The 23196-nt window shown below is 38.0% G+C and overlaps 1 protein-coding gene across 2 annotated transcripts; it reads right to left on the reverse strand.

Moving 5' to 3' along the window:
• Positions 1-295: 295 nt before the first annotated feature.
• foxp3b (forkhead box P3b) lies at positions 296-22362 on the reverse strand. 2 transcript variants are annotated; one of them, XM_026155243.1, is made up of 14 exons: positions 22310-22362; positions 21870-22029; positions 13424-13536; positions 12911-12949; positions 11887-11977; positions 11244-11412; positions 5832-5924; positions 5109-5196; positions 4626-4694; positions 4352-4505; positions 4001-4077; positions 3041-3142; positions 2708-2829; positions 296-567 (listed from the first exon to the last, which is right to left on the reverse strand). In XM_026155243.1, exons 3-14 carry the CDS (start codon positions 13532-13534, stop codon positions 510-512), a joined length of 1173 nt encoding a protein of 390 aa, XP_026011028.1. In that variant the 5' UTR covers positions 13535-13536; positions 21870-22029; positions 22310-22362; the 3' UTR covers positions 296-509. The 2 variants fall into 2 exon arrangements, with proteins under 2 accessions (XP_026011028.1, XP_026011027.1); XM_026155242.1 differs by lacking the exon at positions 296-567 and having other exon boundaries at positions 1981-2829.
• Between the last annotated feature and the right edge of the window lie 834 nt (positions 22363-23196).

Genomic DNA, 23196 nt, shown 5'->3' on the forward strand with positions numbered 1-23196 from the left:
AAAAGCAGTTTCTTACCGTGTTTGCAGTGTACTGGAACATTCAAATGGATCACTGTATTTCAAAACTGTGGAAATAAATGTTTGCCTGTTTGCTTTTCGACTACAAGCGGACTTTGTGGATTATGTTCAACTGCACTAAGACACGCGTACGGCCCGACTACCAGCTAGTGCTTCCGCGGTGATACAATGTAAAGAGTCTCTGCAAGAGACGTCTGAACCCTTACCTACTAATTGGAGGAAACTCATGAAACTAATTCATGAATGGATAAAATGAGAACAATGGTTTGACACCCACAAAGGTTAGATTCATTTATTTTTAGAATGAGTGAGCACAAAAACATTTGTCAGACAGGGGCACAAATATCATAATGCAATAACCTATAAATCATAATCAAGTCTTCAATCTGAACACAAACTAGATAAACTTCAAAGATTCTTCATCCTCCAGATGTTCTTCCTGCTGCTCGTTATCTGATGATATCTGGATGTGAGCAGCTCAGTGCTGGTGCTCAGGGGTTTCCAGGAGAGTAATGGGAGTAGGCTGTGAGCCACTTCATGGGGCAATCCCTAAAATCAAACACAATGTGATTCGCAAGCACAATGGAGTAACACTAACACCACCCACTCACTTTATGTTTGCCAGTAGGGATTTCTCAAACTCCCTTTTCTTTTCTATCGTCCCACTTTCTTTTTTTTTTCTTTTGACTTAAATATATTTTTACACGCCTTTCCCTTAATACCTGCTCTATCTGTAGGATTTGGGATTGTTTAAGCCTTTCAAGATGGTTTACCGTCTAGTGTCTACCTCTAAGTACTTAAGTTTGTTTTCTCAGTTTTCTCTGCTTGTGCTCTGTACTGTGACGCAAGTTACAAAGTCTGGCCTGTCTAGGAAAGAAAGCTGTAGAAATGCCAACCATGCAAGCTAACAGACTTATCAACATCACAACTCTATCATTAAGTTGGAAGTGGTGTAGTACATGATGATCTTCAATCTCAAACATCAGCTGCTGTTGAACAGGTTAGATCTGCAGCAAAAGCTGCCAGTATCAATATTAGTTCTGTAATATTGAAAGCCCAGGAAGTTTCCTGGACAATTCCACATTTTGCTTCAAAGTCTAGGAAGTGGTCCAGAAAGACCACTTTCAAAGTCAAAGTGGTCTTCCTGTGTTTATCATCTGGTGTCCCCTTTTCTCTGTCTTCATGTCCGATGTGAATGTTCTTGGCTCCGTGTCAGTGTGTTTTACGTTGACCTTCATTTCCTGATTATTCGCACTTGTGTTCGTTATGTTTAGCTGTGTCGTTTTCCCCACCTGTCTGCACTTATCTATAAATCCTGACTTTGTGTAGGCAGGCCTGTCTTGGGTCTGTGTGATTATTTTGAATTCCTCACTATTGGGATTTTTTTATTGGTCTTTGCTTTTAACTCCATCAAATGCTTGATTTTGATCATGTCTGCTGGAGTCTTGCATTTTGGTCTTATCCTTACAGATCTCAACAGTTAGGACGTTTACTAAAGAATAGCTCTTTTTTTTTTTTAATTCCTCAGCAAAGCACAGAACAGAGGTCTGTAGTATAAAGCAAGATTTTGGATTATTCAGTAAATCCTAGGTGTTTTCACTTCTTATATCCACACATTAGGGCAGCACGGTGGCACGGTGGTTAGCACTGTTGCCTCACAGCAAGAAGGTCCTGAGTTCAATTCCACCATCAGGCCGGGGTCTTTCTGTGTGGAGTTTGCATGTTCTCCCCGTGTTTGCGTGGGTTCTCTCCGGGTACTCCGGCTTCCTCCCACCGTCCAAAGACATGCAGCTTGTGGGGATAGGTTAATTGGATAATCCAAATTGCCACTAGGTGTGAATGTGAGTGTGAATGGTTGTCTGTCCCTATGTGTTAGCCCTGCGACAGACTGGCGACCTGTCCAGGGTGTACCCCGCCTTTCGCCCTATGACAGCTGGGATAGGCTCCAGCGCCCCCCGCGACCCTGAAAAAGGATAAGCGGAAGCGAATGGAATGGGAAATATCCACACATTGGTATAGTAACTTGTGTAGTAGACCAAACTTGCGTGATGGGATATCTACTCCTAGGGAAAGTTTGCAGCAGTACTGAATGTTTTCTACTTGTGAATAATCAGTGTAAAATATTTGAAATTGGCCTTTTAACTCTTGCCAGATAAAAGGGCAACAAGAATTGTTTTTTTAGGATCACTCGTAATGTTCTAGGACACAGATGAAATCTCCAGACCTGCACTGCAAACCTTCCTATCCTCTTCTTTTATATATGTGTTCACACTTACAGATGATTCATTAATGAAATGGATTTGATTAGCAGCACATGGCTGCTACTTAGTTTTTTATACGCTACTTCTGGATTTTGGCTTAGTTTTTTTAATATATATATATATGTATCTATATAATTACATGGTGTAACATGTCATGTGTTCTTCATCTGCAGTTGTAATTATCATTTGAAGAACTGGTAATGACCCCCTGATTGTTATTATGTCCTGATGTGTTCAGGCTGTCCTTTCTCTTTACCATGTCTCTACACTGTTAAACAATGGGTTGAGTTACAAAGCTGACCACATAGCCTGATTGCTGATGTTGGGGTAAATGAAACAAGATAACAGAAAGTTATCAAGAGTTTGTTAATTTGCTTCCTATTGTACACTTCTGCTCTCCTGTGTGTTCGTGTTGAAGATTTTTATACCGCTGATACTTCTGACCCTTCCTCCTTTGGTACTCCATTTCATCGACTGTCCACACAGCTCCCTTTCCTCCCTCCACTCGCACAAAACACTTGTGAAGGCTGAGGTTGTGACGTACTGCATTCTGGAGAGAGGATACAGATACAAGGAAACAGTTCTATCAACATGGAAGCCATGCTATTAAAAACAGTACAGTATAGTGAGATGTTCTGGTTGGCACAGTTTTTCTTCTATGTTAAACTGTGCCCAAATGTTCAGTTTATTACAATAAAAAGCACTTGTATTCTGTACACAAGTAGGCATCACAATTAATATTTCATCCAAATAGTACAAACCTTCCAGGTGGCAGTATTATGTCTGAAGTAGAAGAACATGGTAGTGAACCAGTTGTAAATCTCATTCAGAGTACGTTGTTTGTCTGGAGACTCCAGGATAGACTGCAACCAGTCACACACATGGAAGGGTAAGCAGTGGCAATATTTGGCAAATTAGTCATAAATAGCTACAGTTTGCAGATAAAACCTGATTCCTACTGTAAACCTTTGAGGAAGACTTACAAAGCCTTGAGCCACCCTTCATTTTATTTATATTTGGTAGGAAAATGGGAAATAGGTAAGACATTCAAAGCTCTTCTTTGGATGTTGGCTGCCTTTTGTTCATACAAAATATCATTTTAAGCCTGTCAAAGTGTGTTGCAACTATTGATGCAACTAAAGAAATGGAAACAAACAATGATTTTGTGACAGGCTACAAATAAAGTGCCTAAAGATACAATTTTAAAGCATGAAACCTTTTTTTCCAAGGTCTTTTGTAAAGTATCTGAATATGAGGGTAAGATGGCACCGCCATTGCGTGCAATAGGTCGGCAGCCTTATGAAATTTCACCTAGTGGGACTAATAAAGGTATATCAAATCAAATCAAATGTTGCAGTGACTTGGAAAAAAACACACATCCAGAGAGTGTGTATAGAAGTGTATACTTTAGAACAGGGGTCGGCAATCTCAGTCCACGAGGGCCGGTGTCCCTGCAGGTTTTAGATCTCACCCTGGGTCAACACACCTGAATCACATGATTAGCTCATTACCAGGCCTCTGGAGAACTTCAAGACATGTTGAGAAGGTAATTTATCCATTTAAATAAGCTGTGATGGATCAAGGACACATCTAAAACCTGCAGGGACACCGGCCCTCGTGGACTGAGATTGGCGACCCCTGCTTTAGAGCCTTGAGAAATCAGGGACCAGTTCAGATCAGACCAACTTCACAAATGAAAATAAAACATTAGACAAACTCACCCATCTTATCAAGTATGCATAGGTGTAAGGAGGCCTGATGTTGTTGTATTTGTAACACTCAATACTGGGAACCAAATCTATAAAAGAACAGTGGGCGTTTCTCATCAGTTTGTCCCATCAAACACACTTCTTTGGATAATGTGCTTTTGAAACATATTTAGAGATAAAACACAACATGCAACAAATATACAGGTACTGCACATTTCAACTGTCAAATGTAATCATTTATATTAGCTAATAAGCTCTAATAGCATTTTATCTGAAAGAACATATGTTATGGTGAAAACGTAATGTGCATAAAATAGTAAAAAAGTCCATTTGTGTGTGAATCCTAGTGAATTTCACTGTTACCTGGGAGGAGATGATCAGAAGCAGTAGGTCTGTTGCCATGCTGGACCAGCTCTTCCAGATGTTTGGTGGCCCACTGTTGCACTCTGTCTCCACTGGTAACCTGAGGCTGCGGCAGGAACAGAGGAAGGCTGTATTGCCACTCAGAAGCTGCCTTCTGCATATAATGATGAAGGTGGATGTGAACAGACACAGCCATTTATTTTCTCTCCAGAAGAAAAATAAAGCAATATTTCAAGGAAATTCTTGTTTTTACTGTCTTAGCATGTAGACATACCGAGTCAGAGTATTTGTCCTCTGAGAGATGAAGTTGCATTGCAATGAGTTTCTGTTTTTCCAGAATGAGCTGAAAAAAGAGAATTCCCATATATCACTGGATTACTTCTATTTTTAGGAGTCTGGATAACCAGGTTCATGTGTCTACTCTTCATTGCTTCTGTGTTAAAATGCTTCGTCTCAGATTCATTTAGACTGATCTCATAATAACATAGTAAAATATAGAACATAACAGAAGACTTCACTATCAGAATGCTGGCTCACTTATGGTTCTAGAAGTTTCTAAAAGCAGAATAGGATGCAGAGCCCTCAGTTATCTAGCTGAAACTTCAACTTTAACTAAAATGTTCCTTTTAAGCTTATAGCTACTGCGAGATTGAGTAGGTTCGAAAGAAAAAGAAACTTGTATCTATTTTTGGACATATTTACACATGAGCATTCATACAGCATAGTGCTGCTGTAGCTTTGTTTCTCTGGGTTCTACCTGACTTTCCATGTACTGAACAATATCCTGCTGGACCCTCCATTGAGCAATACTTCTGTCACCATGTCCGTGTTCAGAATGAAGATGCCTAAAAGACAAATTGTCACAGGGTATATTCAGGGTTAATACAGGGTTTAAAAATATCCAGAGCTTCCTGCCCTTTGTAAAAAGGCCTCAAAATCGAATAATTGGTTGTGTAAAGACAAAGAAATAAAACTAGACTTTTGAAAACACAAACTACGTGAAACCAAATTTATTGTAAATAAATTTCTATAAATTTCTATAAATATAAATTTAGAAGATTGAAATCGTCCTTTTTAAAACAATGCAAATATCCAGTAGAATATCCTGGAAAATAAAACCCACACGGTCCACAGTGGGCAACTCACTGTGGGGCCCCAGTAATGGCATGACATTTCAGGCCCAATGACCCCACCATGGGCAGCCCATGGTGTGGGCTGCCAACACTAAGCACATAGGGGCCTGTTGTGGGGCCCATGCAGACCTGCAGTGAGCCCATAGTATGCCAATGCCAATCAATGAATAAATCATTGACTGTTGTTGTGAATGGGTGCTATATAAGTTGAACTGAACTGAAATGGATTGAATTAATAAATGCTACTAGTTTTGTTGTGTCCAGAAATGAGGAAATAGCCTTTTCCAACCCTGCCACGCCACACACACACAAAAAATGTATTCATTGAATTAATGCACAGTTCTTACTTCAAGAAACTAGAGAAGTCTTCAAATACTGCTTCACAGCCAGGCCATCGGCAGAGCCCACTCATGAGCAGAACACTGGTCCCCTGTGGGATGCTGGAGGAAACAGAAATGTTTCAGTGATGTGAGTGTGACAGTCAAGAGTGTAAAAACATAACGCACCAAAACCAAGACTTCCAAACCATTTTCTGCCAATCTGACTTTTGATATGAAAAGTTTTCTAACCCGTATATTCAGGATTTATGCATTGCAATGCTATGTGTTGCATAAAATATGCTAACTGCAATATGCAGATACAAAGGACTGTTATTTTCGGAGCAGGGTATGAGCCATTTTTTTCTTAAGCTGTCCTATAGGTAAAGAAATATGAGACAGAAATAAAAGTGAGACAGACAGAACTCAAAAATGATAGCTATAAACTGACGTCTTAATATGAGGTTCAAAAAATAATTCTTGTGGACCAACTTGTTCCAAGTACTAGCAAGGGTTAGGTATCAGCATAGCCAGCTGACAGGGTGTGATGAGCAATTAGAGACAACTAATTTACTAACAAGTCTATGAACCAAATTTAAATGAAAAAAAAATTAATCGTTATTAAAGCCCTGACTTTGGTGATCACCAAATAAATATATAATTAAGTTGTTTACCAGTTTGAAAGACGGAAAAGTAATCACAAGTCATTTAAGAAATGGACACTGAAAACCTACAAAAATGAACGCTTTTTCTTTATTCATGAACATCCAGGGATGATTTGCTTTTTACTTTTTCAATCTACTCTTTCAACTGTCCTAAAATGCTGTGAATATTTTAAAAATTACAAACTTTGTAGCCAGGGTTATAAAGATCGGCCATATCTATTGGAACTGAAAACAAAATAATATAAATTAGAATCATGATTATTGAAAAAATAGCTGTTACATAATGAGAGTTAAAGACCAGGCTCCACCCACTAAAATTAGATAAAAATTTACAACAACTCTTATGCTACATCTAAAACATGAAATATAATGTCAGTCACAAGAGATCACATGTTTGTCTTGGTGTAATATGAACCACCAGCTCAACTTACCTCCAGTCTTTGGGCTCATTTTCACCACAGCCAAGTGCTCATTTTAGTGAACCAAAAGTCTATTTTTTTAATGTGCTGGCTTTTCATCAACATACACTACCAGTCAGAAGTTTTAGAACACCCCAATTTTTCAGTTTTTATTGAAAATTATGCAGTTTAATGTCTCATTGCACTCTGAAATGAAAACATAGTACAAAAAAGCAATTACAGCCAAAATCAATTTATAGACCAAAATGTATTCTAAACTTTTGACTCATCAAAGTAGCACCTGATATAACAACTGAACACAGCCTTGGCATTCTTTCTACAATAGAAATTGAATATTCTCCCATATCTGTAGCAGAAGTTCCCATAAACGTGGACCTTGTAGGTTGCTTTGCTTTCACTCTTCTGTCCAGTTCATCCCAAACCAGCTCAATGGGGTTTAAGTCTGGAGACTGTGCTGGACTCCATGTTTTCAAGCTCACCACCTTGTTCTTTGTTCCTGAGGTAGTTCTGGCACAGCGTGGACTTATGTTTTGGTCATTATCTTGCTGTAGGATGAATCCCTGACCAACTAGGTGCATACCAGAGGGTCCTGCATGGTGCTGCACAATGCTGTGGTTTTGGTTCAGGGAGCCTCTCACTCTGTACAAGTCACCGACCCTGGATCCAGTAAAACAGCCCCAGACCATCATCTCACTGTGGACCCATCCTTTTACCTACTCAACGGTGTACAAAGATCCTGTGTGATGAACCGAAGATTTCAAATGTTGATCCATCAGTCCATAATACCTTCTTCCAGTCTTCAGTAGTCCAATGGTGGTGTTTCATGTCCCAGCCAAGCCTCTTTGTCTTATTCTGACGTCTGGCATTCTTGCTGCAACTCGTCCTGTCAAACCTGCAGCTCAAAGTCTTCTCTTCACAGCTGAAACTGAGACTTTCTTACTACGACCACTATTAAGCTGTGCTTGAAGCTGTTGTCCTGTCAGCCGCCTATCACATAGCTGAGAACTCTCAGCTCTCTCTGTTAACTTGTCTTCTGATTCAGTCGTGTCTTTGGGTCTGCAGACCTCTTCCTGTCAAAGTTTCTGAGCCTTTGGATGTTGAAGGAAACTATACTCACTGACACCTTGACTTTGCAGTTTCTCTGTAGGACAGGCCGACATTTATAAGTGTTGTGATGGTCTGTCTCTCTTCCATTGTTAATCACCTTTTTCCTCACCATTTTTGCAGCATCACACTACTTTCTGCAGTACAATACTGTTCAACTGATGCTGACCAACACTTCTTTTATGCAGACAGAGGGGGTTGGAAGTAATCCAGAAAAGCTGGAACACCTGTAGGAATTAGTAGCACCAGCTTTCAAGGCTTGATCAAGCTCCATTTTTGCAGAAGAGCTTTAAATTGTTAATACATTTTGTGTTCCCTGAAAAAGACCTTTTGCATAATTCAGATGTTAATTTTTCAGTTTAGGGTAACCTTACTTTTTTTTTTTTTTTTTTTACCTCTGGCAGTTCACCAGCTTTGTATCATTTCAAACTATTCATTGTACTTGAATGACTTGAACTACAACAAATAACTGGAAAAATTGGGGTGTTCTAAAACCTTTGACAGGTAGTGTATGTGATTTTGATTTTATGATGTAAAATCATGCTACAACAGCTGCCGTAGGCTCCTGCTCCCTGTGACCCATAAACTGGATAAGCAGAAGAAGATGGATGGATAACAACAACTGTGCATGATTGCTGTGCAAGTGGTACCCCGCTCACTCTCAGACCTGGGGTATGAGATACTGTTGATTTGTCAAATAATGGGACAATTCCACAGCTTCTACAACCACCTTTAGCAGTAGTAACTTGCAGTAACTGAGTAATTGTTTTCTGTACGACTTTAACAGTCTCTCACATTATTATAGAAAATTGAGCTTATTCACAGTTTTATTTATCTATGAACCCAGAATCAGTTAGTTAAACAATAGTCAAGTTGTAAAGACATAAAGGCCTAGATGACCTCTAATTTTTTATTTCTAAATTAAGACAAACTGAAGTTATTGTACTCGGACCTAGAAGTCTCCAGTCTTCCTGGAAGACAGCGAATCATCTTAGAGTTATTTTTGATCATGATATGCCTTTCGATATGAACACTAAACAAAGATCTAGAATCTTTGTTTAACAAAGCAGACAAAGTAAAACTAAAAAGCTGGTTCACACATTTGTTACTTCTAGGCTGGACTACTGTAGTTCCCTGTTATTAAAGCTCACTGAAAAACCTTTGATCTAAATTGCTGCAGAAAAAGTGCTGACAGGAACTAGAGAGAGCATACAGCAGGTAAAGTAAGTACTGAACACTTCACAAAATATTTTCTGAAGGTGCTGTTGAGATGACATTCTCACCAGATGTCAGTAACAACCATTCCAAAAACATGCAATGAAATAAAACCATATGTCAGTAGATGTCCATAAATGAAGACATATGTAATAATAAGAAATGAAACATGAGTATGAAACACAGTGAAATGTATTTAATACTTCATAGAAGAGCTTTTTTTTTCAAGAGTGATTTTGGGCCATTCTTCCACACCAACAGTCTTTAAATCCTGATGGTTACGTCTATGAGCTTTAGTTGTTTCCATTTGGATTCAGGTCAGGTGACTGACTGGGCCATTTTAGCAGCTTTATTTTCTTTGGTTGAAACCAATTGACAGCTTCCTTGGCTGTGTGTTTGGGATCACTGTCTTGCTGAAATGTCCACCCTTGCTTCATCTTCATCATCCTGGTGGATCGCAGCAGATTTTTGTCAAGTTTACCTCTATATATTTTTCTTTGAATTATATGAAGTGTGCCAGTGCTAAATGCAGAAAAATAGCCCCACCCCATGATGTTCCCACAGCCAAGCTTCATTGTTAGTATGGTGTTTTTGGGGAGCTTTTCAGTGCGTTTTGACCTGCAGACATTGCATGTATTATTATTATTATTATCATTATTATTATTATTATTATTAAACAGTAGCAGTGACAGTCAGCAGTGGTGAGCATGCACACATGGCATACGGCCATGGCAGTTGAGTGCATTACTTATTGTTTTCTTTGAAACAATAGTACCTGCTGATTCTCTTGCACAACTCTGCTGATAACTCTTTTCACTCCTCTGTCTGAAATCTTGCAGGAAGCACTTGTTTGTGGCCAGTTTATGATGAATGATGTTCTTTTCACTCCTGAATTATGGCCCCACAGTGCTCACTTGAACCTTCAGTAGTTTAGAAATTCTTCAGTAGTCAGTGGTACATATGCTGCAACAATGTAGTTGTGAAGCTCATTGGTTTTACCCATCATGAGATGTTTCTTGCATGACACCTTGGTAATAAGACACCTTTTTATAGGCCATCATTTGGGGCCGAACCAGCGCTGATATAAATTTGTAGTGGCTCATTACTAATTACTCATAGATTTCAGCTGATGTCATTCCATACTGTTTTCTTCATGTGTTCAATACTTTTTTCTTTTTTGTCATTTCTCATTATTACACATAAGTTAATTTAATTACATCTATTGTTCAATTTGCATGTGTGGATTGGATGGATTGTTACCAACATCTGGTGAGAATTTTATGTCAATAGCACCTTAAGAAATATACTTACTTAGAAAATTGGTGAATTGTGTTCAATACTTGTTTTACACATTGTATGTTTCTTATACTGGCTTCTCTTCACTGGCTCTCTATTAAATCAAAAATCAAATTTAAAATCCTTCCTCCTTACATACAATAATAATCATGCCCCATCTTATCTTACAGTAGAGCATGCTGCTCTCAGACTGCAGGCTTACCTGTGTGTATTTAACAGTAGAATGGGAGCCTTCAGCTTCCAGGCCCCTCTTCTGTGGAACCAGCTCCCAATTTGGATTTAAGAGACAGACAGCCTCTCTGCTTTTAAGATTAGGCTTAAAAGTAGCTTTTTTGAAGCTTACAGTTAAGGCTGGATTAGGTAAATTTAGTCGCCTGCAGCTGGGGGACACTCACCTTTTTCCACTATACACCACTACTGCATGTCATGAAATTTTGTCTTCTTTTTCCCATCGTTGATTTCCTGACCTGTCTCTCTATGCTTCCCTGGTCTCTTTTCTTTCTCCTTACCCCAACTGGTTGCAGCAGATGGCTGCCTCTTCCTGAGCCTGCTCCTGCTAGAAATTTCTTCCTGTTAAAGGCGAATTTTTCTATCCCTTTATTGTAAAATACTACCCATGGGTAACTGTCGGATAGTTGGAGTTTTCTCTCTTAAATTGTAGGGTCTTTATTTTTACAGTCTAAAGCATCTTTGAGATTTGGCACAATGTAAATAAAATTGAACTGAACTGAATTAATTGTTACCCGTCATGAAGCCGGGCCTCAAGAGAGGTCTGCTTTTGAATGTCTCCCCTCCTCAAGGAGAGGAAATGATGGCTCGATGTGGGAGAAGAGCCCATGTGAGGTGAAGGTTCCTGAAGAATATGGCATGCATCCACCTCTTCCTTGCAAATGGAGACTGCTGCACTGCTTTCTGGATGCAGCAGGGGAAGAAAAGATTGATGTAGATTCTTGCCATACAAAGTGAAACCTAATACTATATGCTACTGGTGCTACACTACCTAACTGGTATATTACTATACTAAAAAAAATTCTTAAGACCTAAAATAGAGCACCAGCATCTTACACTCAGCAAATCATAGAATTAACACATGTGTCACAATGTCATAACAAGCACAGGAAAAAAAATCCTACACTTAATTTAAAAAATTAGCATATAACACTTGTAAACAAACAAACAGACAAAAATATCCTTAGTTTCAGTATTTCATATGTTGTTTTTTTGTTAAATATGGAGCTTATAAGTTCTGCATTTTTAATACATTCTGTATTTGTCTCTATAAGTTTATCTTTTACTTTAGAGAATGATTGTAAGACGATTTGCATGCATCAAATGCAAATCGTCTTCTCCTAAAGTAAAGCAAAAGACATTTAAATATCTGTATACCACGTCGTTGCCTGTAAGCGACTGGAGAAACGTGACGCAGAACTGATGGTCTCTGCTGCTTCTGTCTAATGCCTTCCATACTGCTCCAGCACTGGAAAGAAAAAAGTATTGATATTGTTTTGGCTGTAACATAATACAGTTTCCTTTTAATCGCTAGGCCTCATTCAAAAACATTTTTTATTTGTTTGGGGTTTTTTTTTTCATTTTTTAGGAAGAAGTGATGTTTAACATTTGATAGTTTACTAACAAATATTTGTAACAAACTGTTTGCCATTTGTTTCTGTGAATTATAGCGAATGACTAATATCCTGCATACACTACAATGGGGCAAAAAAGTATTTAGTCAGCCACCGATTGTGCAAGTTCCCCCACCTAAAATGATGACAGAGGTCAGTAATTTGCACCAGAGGTACACTTCAACTGTGAGAGACAGAATGTGAAAAAAAAAAAATCCATGAATCCACATGGTAGGATTTGTAAAGAATTTATTCGTAAATCAGGGTGGAAAATAAGTATTTGGTCACCTCAAACAAGGAAAATCTCATTTTCTGTAATTTCCCTGACCAGCATGGAAGGGCAGTATGCAGCAGGGCGTGAAGTCTGCAACTAGATTAGGCCCAAGCACCCCTGTAGCCTCATCAGCTGATTTTAAATCATCAGTTTTTTGAGGTTTCCCTACTTTCCTTGATGACTGGGTGCCATCACTTTGCTTCATCTCAGCTAACTAGACTCGCTGAACCTGATTTGTTGGATTGTGCTGCTGTTGGTGGCTTCTGGAATTATCTGAGAAATCATAGAGCTTCCTTTTTTGGTAATTTTACAAACTGTCTAAGAAGACAGTCTTTCAACTTTACTGACTGAAATTTGTGTGTATTATTATAAATGTTAGTTAGCACTACAGTGCTTAATAAATTCATTAGACCACCTGTCATAAAAACAAGAAAACACAAATAGTAATTTGTCAGAAATGAGTTTAAACTAAAAATTATTCTTATTTATTAGGCAAATAACAAACTCAACTCACAGTTTTAGATCCAAATTTGAGCCGGCACTCTGGACTTGCCTGAGATGTCAGAAATTAATCATACATGTGCATTAACATTTTTTCTGCTTTTTTCTGAAAGTTCATGCGACAATAATTTAAAAATAATTATGATAAAGAAACATATAACTTTTTAAAATAAACATTATCTAACATTATATCCAGTGTATACAGTTTAACCAACTACTACAGCTCCCAACTGGAACATAAAAAATGCAGATTTTTGATAATAATAAAACATCATTAAACTTTCTCTTGTTTATTTTAAGCTTATTTTCACAGACACTATAATAATAGATTTCATAAATCCTTCTTTCCAAAAAGCTTTGACGCTGTGCAGAATTTAAACACTGACACAAGACAAATCACATTTCCTAGTTTCAAAGTTTGAAATGTCATCTTTGTATTGTTTATGTTACGTAGGCTTTAAATGTTTAGTAACTGAAGTTACTGAAACAAGTTTATTCCAATTAAGTGATGTTATTTGTTACATACCTGACTTCCTGACACAGACATGGGTGGCTCTTCCATCTGTTTGATGCTATCAAGTTGGCGTTCGACTTTTTGTTGTCCAAATTTCATGTACTCATCAGAAGTCTCTGGCATTTCTTAAGACACAGAAGACACATTAATGCCTCACTAGAAAGACTTAGAAAACCACATTTTATCATGGAAGTTTTGTCATTTTCTCTACTCCATGAGGGTAGATTCAAACGCTACAAATAAGTAAAGTGTGTTACAAAATGTTCCTTTAATTTAATATATCTGGGAGACATACTGACATATAAACAAACTCTGGCTATTATCTGTAGAATTAACACATAATAACAGTGAAAGAAAACTGCAGCTCTGAACAAGTTTTAAATCACTGCACTCCCATTGTTAAATATTAGGTGTGGATTCTTTTCTTTAGTTGCAAGCATCCTAATAAGATGCTAAGAAGCTGGTTTTAGTTTAAATTGTTTGAGTGATCAAAGATTCAAAGTGCTTGGAACTTCTTCAGTACTCAAAGAACTCAAACCACCAAAGTTTTTTAATAGCTATGTAAAACACTATTTATTATTTAATCATTTTTAGAATGTGACATGATTCTAACGGCAGTCATATGACTTACACCATTCTGGCTTGGGCAATTCCCAGCTTAACAAGTTCTGCAACAAATGTTGGGGAACCAGGTCATATTAATGAAAATAGACTACTGGAATAAGAAACACTGACAAGGACAGAGAACATGGAATTGATGGAGTGCTACTATAAGGACTGTTCACAACAGGAGAGGTTACACGCAAAGCATATAGGAACTTTGGATGAGCAGAATACCAACGTCCACACTGATCAAGAAGCACGTGGAAGGTGAGTGCTATAACATCAACAAAGGAAATATAATATCAACACTAGAAATACAAAGACTACAGCAAAGTGGGAACAATACTGAGCAGTATGGCTGTTTGGTTGAAACAAGATCACTACACAACCAATGATAAGCCTTGCTCATCTCAATGAGAAAGTTCCTAGAGGACAGGAAATCAGCCAATTACACATCTATATACTCAGCTGGATCAGCAGCATCAGGAGACAGATGCCCATGATGTCAAAAGATGAGCACCATTTCCACAGAGGCAGGAGTCACCCCAAGCTAACAGGACCCACGTTTCAGACTGTGCAAAGGTGCCCTGGAGACTTTTTAGCACACAGCAGTGGGACAGGTCTGGACTGGGACAGAAAAATTGGCTCTGATATTTTTGGTGCAGGAGGCCTACAGCCGATTGTCCAGTTTAATATGTGCACATATTTGTGAAATTCTTCAAAGCAATAGTAAAGATGAGTAGCACAAGCAAAAATGTGAAATAGAAGAGAATAAGTAGGTCAAAGTAGCAAAACAGGCAGTAATGAAAATGAATGAATGAAGATTATGCTGCTCTCACCTCTAAATTTAACAAATCAAACTCCCAAACAAAGGGTTGCTCCTGTGTGTGGGCATTTTTACAAGCAGCCAGCTGAGCACATCCAGCAAGAGGATTACCTCAATGTGACTTCAACTTCCAGAGGGAAAGCCTCTGATGTCTGCCTGTGCTTATGCACCCCAAAGCAGTTCAGAATACCTTTGGAGTCTTTGTGTCAGATCTTGGAATGGGTTTAGGATAGGGAATTTACCTCAGAAGTTAGGTAGGTATTGTGTTGCAGCAGCCCATTAAATATAAAATACAAAAATGACACCTCAATAAATCAAAATATGATATGATACACTAAGAAGCTTAAATATCAAATTATTGTAGGAGCAGTGGGATGAGTTGGTAAAGAGTTCCTGTATCAGTCACTGACTTTGTTATATGAGGTCTTATATCTTTGACACTCAGCTAAAGAGAGGAGCAGAACTTTCAACTGAGTTGCATCCAACTGGCAGGCACAGCTGCCAGTCAGACCTGTAAAGCAGTGAGGTCTGACAGAGTCCCCTGTCCATACGGTCTTTAACTCTGACATTCAGAAGAATTTCACCTGTATCTCAGGCGAGTGTTGGAAGTCTGCAACTTCCTTGCTGGAGGAAGTACAACCTAAAGAATTGTGGGAAGCCACGTCAGTTAAACTGAAAAAGGTCACTGGGATAGGTAAGAAATTCCCTTGTGAAAAGGAGCCACATTTGGATGAGAGTCATCCCAAGTTACCAAACGCTCTGGATACTCTGGAGCTTATTTAGTGGGCATGCCTCTTCAGTGTTTTGTGGAGGTGCAGACTGGAGCCCTGGTTGGTTCTGATAGTCAAGAAGAATACCAAATTAGAGGTATCACGGCCACTTAATCATCCACTTACATACTTCTATAATCAAAGTGAGAGCTGTGCCCTCATGCTTGGCACAAAATCAACCATATTTTCAGTGGGTACTGGACTCTCCCATGGTTGTCCCTTGTCTCTAGTCTGTGACATTCATGCACAGGAGGGAACTCCATAGCGCTCCTACCATTTGTGAGTCTTGTGCTTATTTATGGCTTCTAATTTTGTTGAACATCTGATGTCGTTAACGACATCAGATGTTCAACAAAATTAGATTTACAGATTTACACATCAGATTTACAGATTTACAGGCTCTGCCAGTCTTGTATTTTCAGAGACACATGCCACAGTCTCTTCCCCCATTGACAGACTCCAATGTCTTAGACTACAGATATCTCTTTTGTTCTAAAGCTCCACTGTGAGGTGAAGAGTCATTTTAACCAAAACTGCTGCATGTAAAGAACTGTATCAGATAAAATACTCAGACCAGCCATCAGGCATCAACAACCAGGCTGCTTTCAATCAGATTTCATTCAGACTGAACTTCACTAGACTGTCTTGAACATGACTACATGCCGAAATGCTTTGAATTTCTGAGATAGTTTGATACATTTAGTTTTACAAGTATCATTTACATATCTTGAGTAACCACAGTCAAAAGTCAGTAGGGTTTTGATAAAAGTTTAAAAAAAAATTAATTATAGCAATCCTCAAAAAAGCTAAGCTACTTCATGAGTAAGTTCCATTTTTATTAGACTTGATTTTGAAGAGAAAAATGTCAGACCTCTGGTAGAGGACATGAGACGACTTTAGGAGGACCTACACATAAACACACTGTGTGTACGTGCCTGTGCTCAGTTATATTTAACAGAGACTGTTAAAAATAATGAAGTTAAATTCAATTAATAATATTACAACAAATCCTGTCTCAAGGTTATTCAACTGTTTGCTAAAAACCCTGGAATAAACAAGTCAGAGTAAAAGATTGCTGACAATCTTCCTACTTGGACAATACTTCAGGGATTTTGACAGTTTGTATCATTTTGTGGCACCCTTTCTGCCTCAAAATGATACATTTTTATTGTATTTCTACCTTTTGCTTCTGCATTAAGTAGGAACACATAGAAAAGCAAAGAAGTTTGAATGTAATCTCAGAAGCGTGTGATTGTGTGAAAAGTCTCCAGGCAATGAGAATCAAGCATTTAATACAGCCATGAACACATTAAAGGCTCAAGTATGTAAAGTCTTTCCTGCAGCAGGCTGTGGTTGTTCGCAGGTGCTCTCTCTCTCGCTCTCTCTCTCTCTCTCTTTCACACACACACACACACACACACACACACACACACACACACACACACACACACACACACACACACACACACACACACACACACAGATAGCATCAACAAAGAAGTCTACAGAACGAGTGGGAAGCTGTTCTACTTTCATGCTGCATGGTGACATATCACCTGCAAGCAATGGGACCTGCTTTTTTCAAATCAGACAATATTTTTCCTGGAGCAGCACTTCACTACGTGATACTCAGCAAATGTCTGAATGTTTTTTTTTTAAAAACTGTTTCAAATCAATGTTGAAAAATACTGTCATTCATTTCACCCTTTGTTTATTTAATTTAAACCTTTTTAAAGTCCGTAGCTTGGTTACATGGTCATGGTTACAATAACACACACCTGGAAATATTGAATATTGGTCTACCCTTTAAAGTTCAGTGTTGATGGTTTTCACCCCCTCTTTCTTGTTATTTTCTGTCAACTCTAGAATTGATTTTTTTGCCTCTTGTGTGAACAGCCAACATATCTGGCTTTTGTGTGTTATATCACTATGCCCTATAGCTGAATGTGTATACAAATCTGGTAAGTGGAGAAATACACAGAACCACTGACAGTTCTGTGTCAGCGTTTCTGTGTGAAAGTGAGTCCATCACCATAACCTCTGTAAACAGCATTAAATAGAGGGGTACAGAAGTTGTTATGGAACTGTACTTCATCTGGTTTTGTTAAAAATTAAAGTAAGAGCTATATTTGAGTCACTGAACCTATTCTTTTATGTTGTTGGTGCTTTTTGGAGCATTTTAATGGAATTTGCTGACTAAGAATAAAATGACTTGCTATGTAGTACTGGCCCGCCAGTGTTCACTTTTACTAAGTATAATTTATGGATGTGTGTTGTTGTTTCTTATGACATGTGTAAAAATAAATCACTGTGGTTATATTTTTCCATAGAGTGGACACACTAAGTGGCAAAATTCAGACACTTGTCCAGTTTGTGGACCATGTAGGACAGTCTTGATACCAGTGAATAGACTGGTATCTTTTAGTCAAGCCTCTTTCACACACTCTTTTTTTAGGCCTAGGCACTTTTAAGGTAACAGTCACGCACACTCATGCAGCTGCACTGGGGGACAATTCAGGGTTCAGTACTTAACCCAAGGATTCTTGGACAAGAGGAGCTGGGAATTGAACCACCAGGATTTACATACCAAGTCACAGATATGTTGTCTATTTAAGTTGCGATGAAGGCCACACGCCAAACTCATCAGGCAATTAAGTTACTCTACAACCTAGAAGCATGCTTGAGTTTTGACATCTTCTGTCTTTCTGTTCTTCTCTGTTCTTCTCTGTACTTCTTTCAAGTGGGTGAACTTGTGCCAAAAGCCCCTACAGTGTTAAAACCCAGTCTCAAAGATGAACATCTTGTTAAATATATTCTTTCCCCTTCTGCAAGTTCTGCATGTTCAGTTTGGGTCAAAAGACAGTATCATGATAAGTTACTGGGAAAACGAGTCAGTCTTTTTAGGCATGCTTGATTTTTCACAAGCTTTCTCCTGAGAATGTTTAATACAGTCAGAGCCTCGGTATTTAAATTTCTAAGACATTTCTTTGGTTTTAATTTCTTCCATACTTCCAGATTTACCACTGGAATAAATCTTAATAAATTACGTTGGCACAGGACTCTTATCGAAATGACATATTTTTAAGTGAAGCAAGTAATGTTTACAATCAACACGGAAATAAGGTACGCACATTTTGGGGGGGTCTGATCCTTTTTTCAGTTATTGTATCAGACTGAAGGGAAGCGTCTGTACAATGAGCCAAAACAGCACACATACTGAATGTCTGATGCAAATGCACACCCACAACAACAGGAATTCAGTAGAAAGTAAGAGCAGCAGGTTTGTGGCTTCTCAGTGTCACCTTTCATTCTTGTTTTCTTTTTCAGCTTCATCTTACCTGGAGAGAACCATTATAGTCTGCATCTGTTTTGTCAAAGTGAGGAGAATTTTAGTCATAACCCCACACTAAATATAAGAGATATGATGCTTCATATTTGCTATTTCCTGTCTGGATATTTCATTCGGCCACATTATAGCATGGAAAGTTGCAGATGCCTCATACTGGTACTACTATGAATGTGTGGGTTTACTACTCTCATACTCCCATATCTGAAATAAAACTTCTCAATTACATTGATACACTGAAATCAGCGAGACTGGTGAAGGGTTAATCATTTGTATTAGTATCAGTAAGTACAATGATTTAGCATCTCCTGTTGTTTTATTTAATTCATTAAAATGGCAAAGTTCCCATCTTTGCGTTCACATGAATTTGCCTGAAACACACTTGACAGTAAAAAACAGACCTAATAACTGAATGTCAGATGATGTTTTAATATGTGAATGGGAGACTGGAAATAAATCCAGTGCTTTTTTATTCTCTGCCTGCCTCATACAGCAGGCTGAATTTAAAAAATAATAATAAAAAAAACACTAATAAAATCTTAAGTCAGGTCTTTTTAACATAAATGACTAACTGGTCAAAACTCTTTCACATATCATCAGAAAGTCAAATTCTATTATAACAGACTCGTTATCTCAAGACTTCAGTTTTCTATCAGAGTGGGTTTTCTTGTTCCTCTCAACGTTCAGACCAAGAGGTGTGATGCAGATAAACAGATTTAAAATGAACGGAGGAAAAGGAAGTAGGCCTACACAGAATATTATTGTCATGACTAAAGCTCTAGTTTTTGCACAATAGCACTGATAGCCTCATCGCGGCACTAGATAGCACACACACACACACACACACACACACACACACACACACACACACACACACACACACACACACACACACACACACACACACACGTATATAACAGATGTGGAAAATTGCAAATGCTGAAGTGTTTGTGTTCCCGATTCCTGCCGACTGACTTTGAAATTGTGAGCAGTCCACCTGTCCAGTATAGAATCAGCCTCTTTCCCAGCAGCAGCAAAGAATGGCTCAAGCCCCAAAACAACCTTCCCCAGTGTTATAGTTTCACCAAATGTGATATTTGTATGTTTCACTTTTCTGACACTATTCCATAGCTCAGCAATTATTAGATTATTATATAATGATTACAAGATTAATACATGATTTAGTATGCAGAAACCAGTATTGCATATTGCATATGTAAGATGTAAATATGACTATTTTTTTAAAATATTAATGCCTTGAAGAGAATATTTGTATGAGGCATACCCTGTTTTATAGAAACTGCACTACATTTTAAACATCGACTGTAAATTTCATGTGATTTCATGTTCAGTTAACGCAGGGCTTTTAAGTTGATCCTCCTGTTTCGCTAGCTAGCATATAACTTGTGATTTCAGCAGTTCTATTGGTCAGTTAGCAATAAATCAGACTAAGATAGAAGAGCAGAATGAAATGTGTTATTAGAAAGATGCTCTAAGCCTTTCACAGCGGTAATACCACTGCACTGTTATTTCCTGGTTTCAGCTAACAAGATGGCTGCAGCTTTTACAAAAGTCTGGAGAGGAGTTTTCACTTTTGTGCCTTTTTTTATTAATAACTCTTGTAACTCTCCTCATCCATACGTCCAACACTGTATACAAGTCTACAAGTTCCACAACAACACACCTCATATTGACAGAACAAAGAACATGCTCTGGGTTATGTTAGTTATTAAAAAAACAAACATCTAATGTAATACAACACACCAAAATCATTTCCAAACCTTAACACACACACACACACACACACACACACACACACACACACACACACACACACACACACACACACACACACACACATTTAGCCAACACATAAATAAAACGTGTTTAATAAACATTATGAACGTCTCGATGTACTTGGTGCCACTAACGTGCAGTAAATGACGGAGGATGTCATTCTGATGCTAAAAGACTGAGAGTGAGGTAGAAATGAACTTTAATCATTTATTACATGAACACTAGGACAAAAAAGTCCAACTGAATGCTTCAGTCCCTGAGGGCACAATTGTTTAAAAAAACAGAGTCATTTTAGTGGCCTGAAGAGTCCTCACTTCACAAAAAGTAAAGAACAAGATTTTTTCAATCTGTTTTGTATACTTTTAAATAAATAAATGTTAAATACATTTAAATACATTAAAAAAACATTAATATTTTATATTTTATGTATTGACCCTACAAATGAGAAGATAAAATGCTTTTTCTGTTCACTATTTCATAGCTGAGAAACTGCACAGTAAAATGACCATAAACTCTTTCTAGAAACATTCTGTAGATGAAAAAAAAAAGTTAAAAGATTAATACTGCAGTTTGGGGAAAATGGATGAGTGAAATTGCTCTAAACTGTTCAAATCTCTGAAACTGAAATGGGCTCAGGTCTATAAAAAGAGAGAGCTTGGCCACACACGTCCCGCTGTGCAACAGGACCTCTCTGTCACCATTTGATTTACCTCATCATGATCGTAAGCTTTAATAGTGCCAAATGTTTTAGTGTGTGCGTTTTTAAACCGCATGCATATATTAACATATCAAAGTTAAATGCACTGTAGTATGAAATCGTCACCTTTGATAAATCTCAAAATTATCATCTTAAATAGCTTCCCAAAGATTTCTGGGCCCTTCATCCTAACGAGATGCCCTCTCTGTTTTCGGTGTCTGTGTATCTGTGTATCTGTGTATATGCTGCTTTTGATAAAATTTTGATTTGAAATATTTGGACTGACTGTACATCCTTGTTGACTGAGTGTTGCCATCATCGCAACGTTTTTAAAATATGCTCTGAACATCTCACTCTGCATTGAGTCCAATTAAATAACTTTTGAAAATTTATTGTAAAACAGTACGATTTGTGCTTACCGGAGAAGCGTATGCAGAACCTCCTCCTTGCCACAGTCTTCCTTTTCTCAGGTACTTCGAGGGAGAAATGATTCAAGGGGGGAGTAATTCCACAGGAAATATGGTTTTCAGCAACTACGACTTCAAGATGTATGACAGATAGACCTTATTTTGAGGAAGACTGCAAAGTGTGGTTGGCAACACAAGAAAAAAGTAAAAAAAAAAAAAAAAAGTTATATTTCACAAAAAACCCAAACAACCCAACAACAAAAAGAGCACATACAATTTTCAGCTTAATGTTTAATTTTACTCAGCAGCGCTGTGCTTTTTTGTTTTAAAGGAAAATATAATTAAATGTTAAATATCAGAATCAATCTTGGACATCTTGACCTGAAATAAATGTTTCTGGTACTGCTTTATGTACAAAGACCAGAATAAAAAGATACGTGTTCAGCACTCACCTGACTATCTGAGAGCACGAGGACACATCAAAGCAGCACAACATCAACTTATATTTATACCCAGAGCAGGAGATGGGGTAATGTAAAGCTCATGTAGTCAGCAAATCAAAACACACCAAGAAACTGCAACAAAAACATTTCCAAACTCTGCTGTGACAACCTAAAAAAAAAATCTGTCTGTTGGAAAGTAAACTGTTTTATACCTGAGCAAAAAGTGCAAACGGATTTATGAAAGGTTCCGACAGTTTTGACAAAATAACAACTTTTTCCGTCTTCCCACATAGCTCACCTTCTTCTGGCCATTCTTTCACGCAGGTTATGTCTTTATTCACCAGTCAACAGCACATCAGCATGACAGGTCTTTCAATTTAGGCTTGCACCAGAACTGCAATACAAGTGTGCAAATTTTAAAAAGTGACATTTAAAAGTGTTTTTCAATCTAAATCTATGAGGCACGAATGAAACAGGAAAAAAGTGAAAAACTGCTTTTCTAAGGAAGCACCTCTCTTCTTCTTAATGGACATTTTCAATGAATCAAACCCCAGCTTTGTGTCTGCCTTCTGGGCATCCACTGAGTCTGGAAGGCAGACCAACGGCCCATCCGTGAGGCAGATATCTAAACCACATCGGGTCTTTGCAGCAAAATGCCAAAGAGCAGAATTCAAGTAAAAAAATGTATTAAAAAAACAGAAAGAAAGAAATCTAAAATTGTTTCATCACAAAGAAGCATGTCACACAATCTGAAAATACATCTATAGAAGTAATAATTCCTATTTTGTGAGTGTGAATCAATTCTTCACTGGTTCAGATTGGTGTGATATTCTTGAAGCCTACAGGACTCTGGACAGCGTGTCTATAACACTGGAACAGGGTTTTCGGTGAAGTTG

The sequence above is a fragment of the Astatotilapia calliptera genome, chromosome 20 (assembly GCF_900246225.1).
Source record: "Astatotilapia calliptera chromosome 20, fAstCal1.2, whole genome shotgun sequence".
NCBI classification, from domain to species: domain Eukaryota; kingdom Metazoa; phylum Chordata; class Actinopteri; order Cichliformes; family Cichlidae; genus Astatotilapia; species Astatotilapia calliptera.